The sequence below is a fragment of the Aethalodelphis obliquidens genome, unplaced genomic scaffold, assembly GCF_003676395.1.
Source record: "Aethalodelphis obliquidens isolate GAN/ISIS:26980383/991018 unplaced genomic scaffold, ASM367639v1 scaffold30, whole genome shotgun sequence".
NCBI classification, from domain to species: Eukaryota; Metazoa; Chordata; class Mammalia; order Artiodactyla; family Delphinidae; genus Aethalodelphis; species Aethalodelphis obliquidens.
In genome coordinates, this window is record NW_020837974.1 from 11,682,775 (window position 1) to 11,696,099 (window position 13,325).

Below are 13,325 nucleotides of genomic sequence, written 5' to 3' on the forward strand. Positions count from 1 at the left end.
TTCCAGAACCACTTGAGTGTCTTCCCTACTAAACAAGCAACCTTGTTTGGAATTATTTTTTTAGCTTTACTCTTTATCAACTACAAACTTTTAGCTAAGAAATCACCTAAGCTTCTGCTGATATGAATTATGAATTCATTCAAGCTGCCCATTTCAAGTTTAAGCTTTATCTTTTGTTCTGCCCAGTAAGAAACCTGATGATATGTATGCTTTATTTTGGTTTACTTACAGTATTCCATTGGATAGTCACACTGTATGGTATTGTGTGAATAAACCAGAGCTTTCTTATCCATTTTACTGTTGATGAGCATTTTGGTAGTGACATCAATACATGAAAAAAAATGAAGTATTATATAGGTACTCATATGTACACAAACAATACCCCCACATAGCATTACATTTTTTTGTTGTTGAAGTGTAATATACATACAGAGAAATGTAATTTGATGAAGTTTTACACACTGAGCACACATGAGCAGCCAGTACCAATCTCAGGAAACAGAACATGACCAACTCTCCAGAAGCCCTATTTATGGCCCCTCCCAGTCATTAGCTCCCTTCAAGGGTAACTACTATCCTAACTTCTGATAGCACAAGAGTTTTGCCTGTTTTTGTACAATACATACTCTTGTGTGTCTCACTTCTTTTACTTAGCATCATATTTATGAGATTCATATATAATACTGCATTTAGAAGCAGATTGTTCGGGCTTCCCTGGTGGCGCAGTGGTTAAGAATCCACCTGCCAATGCAGGGGACACGGGTTCGAGCCCTGGTGGGAAGATCCCACATGCTGTGGAGCAACTAAGCCCATGTGCCACAACTACTGAGCCTGCGCTCTAGAGTCCACGAGCCACAACTGCGCTCTAGAGTCCGCAAGCCACGAGCCTGCGTGCCACAACTACTGAAGCGCATGCACCTAGAGCCTGTGCTCCGCAACAAGAGAAGCCACCGCAATGAGAAGCCCGCGCACCGTAACGAAGAGTAGCCCCCACTCGCCGCAACCAGAGAAAGCCCGCGCACAGCAACGAAGACCTAACACAGCCAAAAATAAATAAATCTTTTTAAAAACCAGATTGTTCATTCTTAGTGATGTATAGTGTTCCGTTATATGAATATATCACCAATCATTTATCTACTTTACTGTCAATTAACATTCTGATTGTTTTCCAGTTTGGGGGTTATTATAAATAGTGTTGCTCTGAGCTGTTAATAGATATCTTTTGATATCTATTTTGATATTAGTATATTCCTAGGAAAGGAATTTCTGGGCCAAAGTATTTTCATATGTTTACCTTTAAGATATATTGCAGTTTTCCATAGTGGTTGTACCATATATATAGCATTTGATTACTTGAGGAATCATTCTGAGGAAGGCATTTCAGCATTACAATTATGAGAACAACTTTTGGAGTCACTCAGGCCAAATTCAGCTTACCACAAAACAGCTATGGCAAGTATGTTTAAACTTCTTACAGTTCAGTTTACTTACCTGTAAAACAGATATAATAAAACATTTTTCAAAATTTATGAGAATTAAATGAGATATTTATTTTAATGCATCTTAGAACAATGCCTGGCACATAGTAAGTGCTTAGCTTATTATATGGTGTCTGTTAATCATTAGCTCTTACAACATAGACAGTATGGAGAATCAGAAACAAATATGGGCAATATAATCCACAAACAATTTTAATTCACTGATGGAAGAAAATTGAGACTCTGACCCAAAAGGCATTACCAATTCCAGTGAGCATTATGCTTGCACCCTGAAAAAAAATCATTTAAGCATTATCCCAAAATGCATTTGCAAATTACTCTTGCCAGAGGCAAGGTTCTTGGATGCAGTGCATTACCATCCATTTTTTTTCCTATCAGACATTACTCTTTAAAAACAGGACTGCCAAGGGCTACTCTGGAAAGTCACTAATATTATACTTTTTATTATATTTGCCAATTTCACACCTTCCTCAACCCAACCCCCAAAGTTGTTGAACAGTGACTGTAAGTACATTAGTTGCTAGTTTTCCTTGAAACTTACCAGTATTTATGTTCCACATTCTTAAAAATACTAAAAATAAGCCCAGATCCTTGCTTTAAATTACAAAGACCTTGCCTTTTTTTTTTTTCTTTTGTAGGAATGAGCTTGATAACCTCAGAGTAGATTTCAGCAGCTGTTGGGACAATGCCTAAGAAGTTACACTGTGTACAGAGGTACTGTTTTAGTTAATGGCTCCAGGGGCAGCAGGCTCAGTTATCTTAGGCAGGTAATTTTAGAAGGTGGCACGCTGTTCCTAATAAATTGCGTCGGATCCCATCTATCAGTTACTAGTTTCAAGAAATACAGCACTCAATCTGCTTGAAAATACGTGTTTTGAGAAGGCCAGTGGTAGACCTGAAAAGGGACTTTCTGAACATATTGAAACTCTTTGACTTACAGATGAGAAAACTAACCATTTAACAGTCTTGCCTAAGGTCAAATGGTTTGTTCCCTGGACACTTAGAAAGCTTGAGTCTCATTCACGGTTCAGTGGTTGCTCCTCTTTGCTCTTGTTTCTCAGCGTCCACCATCCTCCTATTCGGTCCCGTTCCCTACCTCGACTTCAGAAAGATCCAGACCTGGGATCCGGAAATGGGGACACTGAACAACTGTGCCTTAAGGGAATGACCAACCATTAAATTGTCGTAAGTGCAAGATGAGTGTGGTTTGCCTGCTAGAACATTAAGCTCTAAGAAGGAAGACCTCTGTTTTATGGACCACTGTATTCCCAGCACAGTGCTTGGTACATAACAGGCTCTAATAATTGTTAAATGAAGAAATGATTGAATGAATATTAGTTATGTCTGGTTGTCACGTCCTTTTTCTTTTCTATCTTCTTCCAGTTGTACTAACAAAACGTGCAGATTTAGATTCAAAGAGGAGAAATCATGTACAAAGCGCCCAGTACGGTGCCTGATTCATTGTGGGCAATTAAAAAACGTCCGTTCATTTTCCTTTTCTTCCAAGTGTAGGGTACTGGGGGTAAGGGGTGATGTGCCATGGTGTTTATGTAGCTGGACATAAACTGACCTGGGTAACTAACAGGTTGGTGGAAAGGGTTGTCGGCGTTTTTCTGATCCGTATCAGAAATCCCAGTGCCCCGAAAACGTACAGCTATTTTACCCAGAGAGGCTGGTCGCGTTTGATGATCTATTCTGGGCTGCAGTCAACTCTTTTAATACAACTTTTTATAAGCATCAGCTACTTCGCGGCGGTAGGAGGGGCAGTGACATGAAAAGCAGGGAACCCCCCTCTCCCCAGATAAAGGAAGCCCTCTGTGGCAGGGTCTGTGTTTTGCGGGTCTAACGGGTCCTCTGTCTGCGGCGGTCCCCGCCCCCTCCAGCCCCGCCTCCTCGCCCTAGGCCGCTGCAGCCGAGGTTCAAGTTCGGCACCCGGACGCGCGCTCGCTGCTCCGAAGCCTCCCGCGCCTGTCAAGGGCCCCCGCTCGAAGGCTAGGAGGGCTCAGAGGTCGTTAGGGTGCGGGGGTCACTCGGCCACGCGTTGTGCTACCACGTGGCAGAAAAGTTTCCAACTCTGCCGTGGGGCCTCCCAGTGCCCCCCAGCGGAGCAGAGGCCCGCGCTTTGACACCCGCTCCGTTTTCTGTCGCCTGCAGTCGCGCCCCATCTCGGGGAACCCCCACCCCCTCCACCCCGGTATCCTTCTCTGAATCCCCTCCTTCCCTCGCTGCGAAGGTCGCCCCAGGAAATACCCTGGGCGGTGGTCTCTGGAGAAGGCGGCCGGGGCGCCTCCAGCTGGCCTGGGGTAGGGGGGTCCAAGGACAAGTGTCCCGAGGAGGGCGCGGAGGAGGGCGCTGAGCTGGGCGCGCGGAGTAGACAGGCGACAGCGGCCCGCACTTGACCCCGGTGCGACTGGCGGGAACATTCCGCGGCTCCCACACTCCCGCGCGCCAACTCTGGCGGGTCGCCGCTGACCGCACGCGGGCTGCACCCTCCACGCCCCCACCCGCCCTAGCTCCCCATTCCTGGCTCCCCTCCTGCCCCAGTGCGCAGGCCCGGCCGCCCCAGCGCGCATGCCCTGGGCTCGCGAGCGTGGCCAGCCCCCAGCCTTTTGCTTTCTACACACTCTACAACTGGGGAGGGGCGGGGTGGAGGGAGCCCGGCCGGCCACGTGATCCAGCCGGCCGGGGCCGCGGGGGCGGGAGCGCGCGCCGAGCGAGGCGCGGGGAGGGAGGTGCGCGTGCGCGCGGCGCGCGCGGGCGGGCGCGGGGCTGGGCTGAGGCGGGCGGCGGCGGCGGTGGGCCGGCCGCGGAGGGGGAGGAGCGGGAGCTGAGCGAGGCAGGCGGGCGGAGGATGGGGCCGTGCCCGGGCTCCCGCTGCAGCCGCCGGGGGACACGCCGTGCACCCTCCGGCTCGGGGCTCTCGCGGCGGCGGCGGTGGCAGCGTTAGCGGCGGCGGTGAGAGCGGCGTTCCCGGCGCTTCCTGGCCGTGCTTCTCCCTCAGGCTGGGCGAAGAGAAGAGGCGGCGGCGGCGGCACACCGGTGTCTCTCCCGCTGGAGATTTCTTTCTGCTTTCCTCGTCGACTGACTCGCCCCCTCCCTTTTTTGAGGAAGGGTGACCTCTTCTCTGGGACTGGAAAAAATATTTTTTTGAGGAGGGGGGGTGGGTGGCAGCCTCAGGGGCTGCTTCTTCTCTTCTTTCATCTCCTCCTCCTCCCCCCTCCAAACCCGAAAAGCAAACCCCACAACTGCTCCAGCATCCTCCTTCCCTTCCTCCACCTCCCTTCTCCACCTCTTCCAGTTTCGCCCTCTCCCCTCCTAATTATTTCATTATTATGCTTCCCTCTCTGGGGGGTCTCGTCCCTCTCAGGTCGCTTGGAAGCCTTGGCCTCCCCTGGATGCATTTCTTAAAAATTTTGGAGCCAGGGAGTGAGTTTTCTCTGAGGCGTGTGTGAGAGGCGTCGGGGGTGTTTTCCTGCGCGAGGGGCGGGTGAAGTTCATTGCCCCCACTTTCCCGCGACCTTTTCGGGCCCGATTTGGAGTCGAGGGGGGCAGGCGTTTTCGGGGGGCGGGGGGCGCGGCGGAGAATGGCCGCGGGGAGGGCTCCCTGGAGCCTCCTAGTCTCTTGATCAAAGCATTCCGCTATTCTGATTTATTGCCTGCTTGGTGAGTTTTTTTTTTTTTTTTTTTTTTTTTTCTCCCCTCTAAAGGAGACCTGTGTGTTCAGCCATTACTTTGCTCGGCGCTGCTCACAGGAATCTCCGACCCTCGGTGCTGTGGGCAGCCCCGCACTTGGGCTCCTCGCCTCTCGCCCTCGCTCCCGTCCCTCCTCCCTCTCTCCGCCCCTTCCCCCTTTTCTTTCTCCGCTCTTTCTTCCCCTCTCTCCCTTCTTTCGGCCGCCGTCTCCCCCGCGCCCTCCTCGGGGCGGAGGGAAGCCGAGAAGGGGGAGGGAGGGATTGGTGTCAATTTTTTTGTGCGGCCGCGGCCGGAGCCTGTGGCGGGCAGGCGGCGAGCGGGGAGACCCCGGCGAAGCAGAGCCATGGATGGCCCGACGCGGGGCCATGGACTCCGCAAAAAGCGGCGGTCGCGGTCGCAGCGAGACCGGGAGAGGCGCTCCCGGGGCGGACTGGGGGCCGGCGCGGCCGGCGGCGGCGGGGCCGGCCGGACCCGGGCGCCCTCGTTCGCCTCGTCGTCGGGCTCCGACAAGGAAGACAATGGGAAGCCCCCGTCCTCCGCCCCGTCCCGGCCCAGACCCCCGCGGAGGAAGCGGAGAGAGTCCACCTCAGCCGAAGAGGACATCATTGATGGATTTGCCATGACCAGCTTTGTCACTTTTGAAGCGCTGGAGGTAAGGGGGACCCCCCTCCCCCCGGTTTCCCTTTATAGGCACGACCCCCCCCTCCGCCGGCTGCGCCCGGCTCTGCTGCCTCCCCCGCCGCGCTCCGGTCGGTCTGGCTGTCTGTCTGTCTAGGCTGAGGTCTTATTGTTGCGGGGGGGGGGGAGCTGGGGGCGCGGGCAGACAGGCAGCAGGAGGGAATCGACAAGCCGTGCCTGGTCTCCAGGTTTCCTCGTTCTCTCTCGCCTTCCCCCTGCGCCCCCTCCCTGCACCCCCTCCACAGCAGATGGGCAGAAAGAAAGGGGTTCAGGCATCACAACAATGCGCCCCCCTCCACGGAGAGCTCTGCCCCTACTCCTTCCTCCTCTCCCTCCCCAATCATGGCTTCTTGGCTGGTGGAAGTCTCTGCTGGGTTTGGGGCGCCTGTGGACGGTTCTCTGTGTGCTTTCTACAGAGCCATATGTCCCTGTGTGTGTGTTTGTATAGACCATTCCTGGGTGTCCTCGGGACCAGAGACTGATGGGGTTTTGTGGTTCTTTGCCCCCCTTCCCCTGCCCCCTTTTTTTCTTTTCATTTCTTTTTTCTTTCTTTCCTTTTTTTTTTTTTTTTCTTTTTTTTTGGTGAAGCTGGGGAAGGGGGCGTTTTCTCCTGGTTGGGAGAAAGGAGGGAGGAGGGGAGGGAAGAGAGGAAAGGATGGAATATCTTTCTGTATTCCGTACAGGGCTCTATTACAGAAAGGGTTAATTGTAATATTATCTGTACACATACATATGCACATGTGTGTGTACATGAGCAATTCGGTTAAAGGACAGAAAAATGTACAATAGAGAGGACTGGTGGGAGGAAAGAATAAAATCCTAGCGGGTATCTGAAGGGCTTGTCACCCAATTGTCCCTCTCCTTTTCCTTTTTTTTTTGAGTTTTCCTTTTTTTATCTTTCTGATTGGCTTTGTGTGTGTGTATATCTCTGTGTGTCTTTCTTTATTCTTTGGGCACCTGCAGCATTGATTTCCAAATGCACATTTTTCTGCCAGCTAAAGGGCTCCTTGGGGGTGGTGATGGGGGGCTGGTAGGAGGAGATTGTCCAGGGGTCAGAGGGAAACTCTCTTTACCTGGATGGATCTGATTTGGTGCTGGCATGGGTCACTGACCTGTATAAAAGTAACCCCCTTTTTTCTCCTCCACCCCCAACACGCCACACATACAGAGCGCTTTGAGACTCTGCAGAGTTGGTCCGGCTTTCTTAAGAACAAAACCAAGATAGGAGTTGGTTTCTAGCCTTTTCTGCACCTGATGTGATGGTTTGAGGTTCCTGAAAGAAACTTTTCCTTTTCCCTTTGGTTTTTGCTGTTATTATGGTATTGTTTGCAATGCTCAAACGTAAGCTTTGTTAATGACAGCTTAAGTCTCACATGCGGTAACTGTACAGGTTTAGAGGTTTAGACGGCTGGTTCTGTGTGTGTGTTTGGGTGTCAAGTTTAAATATTTTTAAAAAGGAAGCCTTCCTGTTAGGGTTGTTCTTTTCTGTTTAAACTGCTTTTTGGTTGGGCTGCTGGTGGTGATGGTGGTGGATGGTGGCTAGTGGCTGGGGAGGAAAGGAGGGTGGTGGTATTGGTGGCCATAGATTCTGATGTTAGTGATTGAATCAGTTGTCCTTGGGTTCTAGAACTGGTGGTTTATTGGCTAAAATGGATCTTACGGAGTTCTTTTGAGTGTTGAGGCTCACCACTTGTTAGGATAATTCTAACTGTGGCTTCAACTTTGCCAAGGTGGGAGGGTACTGTACAGTGTGACCTCTTTCTCTCTGTCTCTCTTTTGCTTTAAAATAGGAATTGAAATGTCAATACGTGTCCTAGTACATGAATTAGAAAACGCTGCCTAGGATTTGGTTGCTATCAATGGATGGTTTAGGACAGTATTTGTAAGAGCTGCTTATAAGTGGTTTTGCTTCCTGCATGGTTATCCTGCTCTGCTGTGTGGCCCTTCTCAGTAAGCAAGAGGGGCCTCCAGATTCCCATGAACATTTTTGAAGACCAAGTAAAGATAAATATAATTTATGCAGTTGTTTTTGATTGTTCTACTTTTAATAAATATTTGACTGGGCTTGTGATATATATGTCTATCCATCTGGCTTTTGTGAGAAAATGTGCCCATTCTAGTTTCTTTTGGGTGTAAAAAAATTTTTTAATTTTTAAAGGCCAAGTTTGAAATGTACCATTAATACCATTCCTTTCCTTGCTGTGATTATTTTTCTGCTACTTTTCTAGATTCAAAACCCAGGTTACTTTGGTTACCTGAATATTCCACTACCTTCATATCTGAATATCATTTGAATATCTTTGTGTGGGTATAAAGGTCTAACTTTTTAAAAAGTTTCTTTAAAACTTTATAGAAAATTTAAACATATACAGAAGTACAGAGAACAGTATAGCAGTCCCCAGTGTACTGATACACCACCACCAGGTTCAACAGTTGCCAACTCATGTCTCATCTTTATGCCATCTACTCATTCTCTCCTCCTAGATGTGATGTGAGAAATTGGTATGTATTTTTTAAGTGGTAATGACTCAAAAAAACACAAAAAACCCACCCAAACCGATAGTACCATTATCACACCTAGGTTAATTAACAACAGTTCCCTAATATCATCAAATATCCGGTCAGTGTTCACATTTAGGCATCCTAATTTTTGTAGGAAAGCTGTAAATACACTTCTGAGGTTAAAAACACACAGTGGGGAATAAAAATCATCATGTATGTCTGGTTCTCTGGGAAGAGGTAGAACTGTTTGCTGCTTATCACGTTTGTGTCCATGCTGGATGGTCAGACATATGTGTGTGGTGATCATTAAAATAAAACCTCTGGTGTCCCACTGTATTCAGTTTGGAAGATTTACTGAACTATCACTAAGAAATGTGAGAGCTTATTAGGAAACAGGCAACTAAACTATGAACTTGGACAGAAATGTATGTTACAGGAGTGCTTGTAAATGTTAAGAATTATTAGAGATTCTAAGAGTTATCCTAAATACATACTGTGTTTTTGTGTGTAGAAATGAAATCAGTTGTCACCACGTGTCATCAAGGTTGCTGCTAGTATGATACTGTGATTAGAAACTAGAAATACTGGCTTGCACAGCTTGGCTTTTAAGCTGATGTGGGTTCAGAGCAGTAGCTAGCTAACTGTCGAGTGTATACTTTGGGTGTTAATGGACACATCATTTGACGCCTATGGTTTTGTCTAGAGTAGCTCATTTTGACTTCCCTTTTAAGAAGAGGCTCCTAACTCATAATGAAATGTCCTGATAAAATTGTTCCATACTAACTGTGGTTTTACTTACAGTACTGGAGGAAAAATAAGAAACTTGTCTAATGAGAATCTACATTTTTATGTTGATTTATTTTTCACTACTGTTGGTTCTTATTTAAAATGAAAGCTTTGGATGGGGTTTGAGAAGTCCCACACTTTATATGCAGTGAAACTGGCAGAGGTAGTTTCGTATTCTGCAGGGACACTTGTCTTGAGTAATTGTGCCCTGAAGTTCAAGTATGTGATTGTGAAGAGCCTCATGATAGAAGATAAGAGGGTAAGTGAGGAGGCGAAAGTTGAACATGGTGTTCTTTTCATTATGCATTTGAGAAGCAGAATTACCATTTGGTATGGTATTGTTTATTTGAATATTCTTTGAATACAAGTGAATATCCCCAGATATCAAGCCTCATTAAAAAGTGGTTTCCAGCAAACAAAGTATAAATGGGAATGTTGGGGTTCTAGTAACTGTCAGCATGCCCAGATGTGCCAGATAATATTACCTTTCTGTCGTTATTTGCATTTCTTTCTGTGTAGTCTTGATTAGGAAGCCATGTGAGCACTATGACTGAAAATTTGCAAATTCATTATTTTCCCCCTCACTCGGCTGCTGTGTACTGGGTTCTTAGGGCAGCCTCCTTTTGTACAACTGACCAAGGGAAGCGAAGATGAAATTGTGGGATTAGCAGGTAGGAGGCTAGTTGGAGCTTTGCAGGCTGGTGAAAATGAAGGAATACTCATTTCTGGTGGGTGGAGGATCAAACGAAGACTTTCATGTGGTCTTCATTTCCTATGTGTTTCAGGGCTTACCCGCACATTGGTAGCGTAAATAGGCTGTACAGAATTTGATGTGCTTCTAACGTGCCAGGTTTGTAGGCTATAATAATTTACTATGGTCAAATCTCACTTATTCCGTTGTTTAAAAAACATTAATCGTTTTCCTTGTATCAGTCAGCAAATATTCATGGAGTGTTTGATATGTGCAAGATACTAGAAAGAGTACAGACACCTAAAATATATATAGTGTCTTGAAGGAGTGTGCAGTTTAGTTGAAAAATGAAGTCCAGCACCTATAAAATGATTTTGAAACAGGCACTTGAATGCCTAATACCAACTAAGTGCAATAGGCTTTCAGAGAAGGGATAGTGAGATAGGCTGAAGTGTTTGAGAAGGCTTCCTGGAGAATATGGGGCCTAGAAGGTTGAAGTGATTTGGATAGACACGGAGGGAGTGTGGGGGGGTGGGCATTCTAAAAAGAGGGAATGGTGAAGAAGGCACAGAAACAAGATGGGTGATTAGGTTTTGCGGGCAAGGAAGTGCTGGTGGAAATGAGAACAAAATTGTGTAAGAAAGAGTGCTTGTTCGGGAGTCGGGAGACCAGTGGAGACCCACACTCCAGGCTTGGCTGTCCTAACTAGTTGAGTGACCTTGGGAAGGCACTCTTTAAAGCCTCATTTTCTTTTTCCACAAGTTGAGAGGTTTAGAGTAGTTTTAGAGCAAAGGTACCCAAGCTGGAATGGAACATAGTTCTGTGGACGTTCATAGGTTGTGTTCCAGACCAAAAAAATGTGATCTACTCTCAGATAGTTTTGGAACTTGATGGGCTAGACAAAATTAAATGGGTGATTTGTTCTGCCCAGGTTAGAAGTCTTTTGTAATGTGTATATGAGTTTTGAATATTAGAGAAGGAGAAGTGATGCGCCTTATTTCGTAATTTATAAGACCACAGGGCACTTTTTCATTCTTGGCATTATAATTCATAATCTATAATCCAGTATGGGAAATGCTGGAAAAGATTTCAATGGTCCCTTCCAGATCTTGGCACTTGATAGTCTCTGAGTCTAGGGTGAGTGGGCTGATGATAGACAACTTGGAAAACCAGGCACAGAAGTTTGGAGTCAGAGTAGAGGCTGCTGCTTAAGTAGGAGTGGCAAGGGGAGTGTGAGATGTAAATAATGATGATTAGTCCACTTTTCCTTCTGCTCCCTTTTCCTGCCTGGTGTCAGCCCTTCATTGATTGTTAACAACCCCACACATGAGGTGAATATTGGTGAGTGATCTCATTAATAGTTCTTTCATTGGGATAGCAGCCCAATTCTGATGCTACCAAGCTGCCTTCCAGCCAGAGTGAGTTTTATCCTATCTTGGTTCCTTCTGGTTTCCTGTACTGCTGATTTTTAGCAAGCTGGCAAAGAAGGCTGGATGAGAAAGGAGGTTGACACTGGTGTTAAAATAAAGGTTTCAAATTATCTGCCTTTTGCTCGCTTATGTATGATGTGTTCATTCAAGAAAGGTCAGAACCCTTCATCTGCTGTTACACAGCAAGTGAAAACTATGGAGCTATGTTTTTGTTACATTTTTCGCTTTCTATCTTGGGAAGTTTGGGATGGGACTGTGGAGTAAATGGGTCAGTTCCAGTATTTCACTTCAGACAATTTGCATAGCTTTAGGATCTGAGAAGTTCCTAAGTGGTGAGAAAGTCTACAGAAAAAAAAAAAAGGACTGTGAATGTGCTTGGTTATGAATTCAAGTATATTACTTTGCTTACTGAATTTCAGTATTTCACTGAACAAGGCAGAGCATCACTCCAGGAGTATTTATGGGAGATGAGGACGAAGATGGCGGTGTGGTGATTCCACATGCCTTGTGTTAGTAGTTGGGATGAACTACTTTAGATCTTTTTTGGAAGTAGGCAGGGTATACATGAATCAGTTAATTTAAAAACTGAATCACAAAGTTAGTGTTTACCCTTTCATCCTTTTTGAGAGTGTTTTCATCTAGCTTTCACCATTGAAAAAGGGTTAAAAAAGACAGGGCATTCAACATGATTCCAGGAGATTCAAGGAGCATTGAGGGTGTTAAAGAGATTCTAACTATACAACAGTTCTATATGCTGTCAAAAATAAATGGTGATTTGAGAGAATGTGAGAATGTGAGGATTAGAAATAAGGTCCCCAAGCCAAGAAAAATAAGAGTTGAGGGCAGCTGTTAAAGAATAATTTAGGTTCCACTTGCTAAATTTGGAAGCCTTTGGACATAAGGTCCAAAGGCTTGGACATAAGGCATATGTCCAAAGGCTTTGGACATAAGGTCAATTGCACTTTTTGATGGAGGGAGTGTGTGTGTGTGTGTGCACGCACGCAGAGGGTGGGTGGTGGGTTAGTTTTTACATTTTATTTTACCCCTATGCTGTAATATACTAACATATTAAGTGTAGCCTAACTTTGTAAAAGTGCCTCATACTATTTCTTTTTTTTTCTCAAGAAACAACACTTTTTTCAGGGTTAGGATTAAACCCAATATTTTGTTGATATAGGAAAAAGACCTTGGTAATGGGATAGCAGCTGTTCATTTGAGAAAGTTCTGGAAAAAAATCAGATTAAAAAACTCTCAAATAATTGAAGTTTGGAAGAGCAGGAAGGGAATTAATTTGGCGAAACCCAAGACAGGAGAGGATCAAAACCAGTTTAGGGACATTTAGCTGGGTCAGAACAGTTTTTCTTATATAATGTGTACCTGTTCAATGAATAGATGAATGCAGAATTTTTTTTTTTCTAGAAGTGGGGCATCGAATTTAAGGCTGGTGAGACCCTAAATTTGCATTTCTTCTTCCAGATCTGAACTGTGTTCTTACTTCATTTCTTCTAACAAGCCTGCAGGGTAGGGGGTATGCAGTCAGTACCTATCTTGTAAGGTCACAAAGAATAGATCCTTTTTATGCTGTTAGTGACTGAGGAGGGGAGGGGTAGATTTAACTTAGTCTGGCTTCCTTTGCTTGCTTAGGAAGAGACTAGGCAAGTACAGCCTTCTTTGTGTCATTCCTTTTCAGTCTCTGATTCCATCTTTTGCAAGGGGACTTGTAGCCTGAAATCATTTGTATTGCTGCCGTCTTTCTAGGTTTTTATTTCATATACTAGTGCATGTGTCAGTCTCATCCTAGGATCCAGTAGACTCCCCACCACCCACTGCCCGCCTACCTCCTTCTCTCTCTCCCTCCCAACTTCCTTCCCCCTTTCCTCTTCTCTTCCTTTACTGAGATAGAGTTATCAAAATTACGAATTTTGAAAGGCAGTGGATTTAGGAAGTTCTGAATGAAATGTAGAGCTCTAAATTACAAACCTTCATTATTTGAACATTGACAGTCTGTTTGAGGGACTCTGAAGGTAGCCCCATGAGGATAAATTG

The 13,325-nt window shown here is 46.0% G+C and overlaps 1 protein-coding gene across 5 annotated transcripts in view; it reads left to right on the forward strand.

The window, feature by feature from the left end:
- The first annotated feature begins 5,136 nt into the window (after positions 1 to 5,136).
- AUTS2 (activator of transcription and developmental regulator AUTS2) overlaps positions 5,137 to 13,325 on the forward strand; it is a 1,119,937-nt gene continuing 1,111,748 nt past the window's right edge. For 4 of the 5 annotated variants that reach the window (XM_027126199.1, XM_027126201.1, XM_027126200.1 and 1 more), the window contains exon 1: positions 5,142 to 5,844. In XM_027126199.1, the coding sequence (XP_026982000.1) occupies positions 5,536 to 5,844 (309 nt within the window). In that variant the 5' untranslated portion in view covers positions 5,142 to 5,535. Of the gene's footprint in view, positions 5,845 to 13,325 lie in introns of all 5 variants that reach the window. The other variant, XM_027126203.1, reaches the window with a different exon arrangement.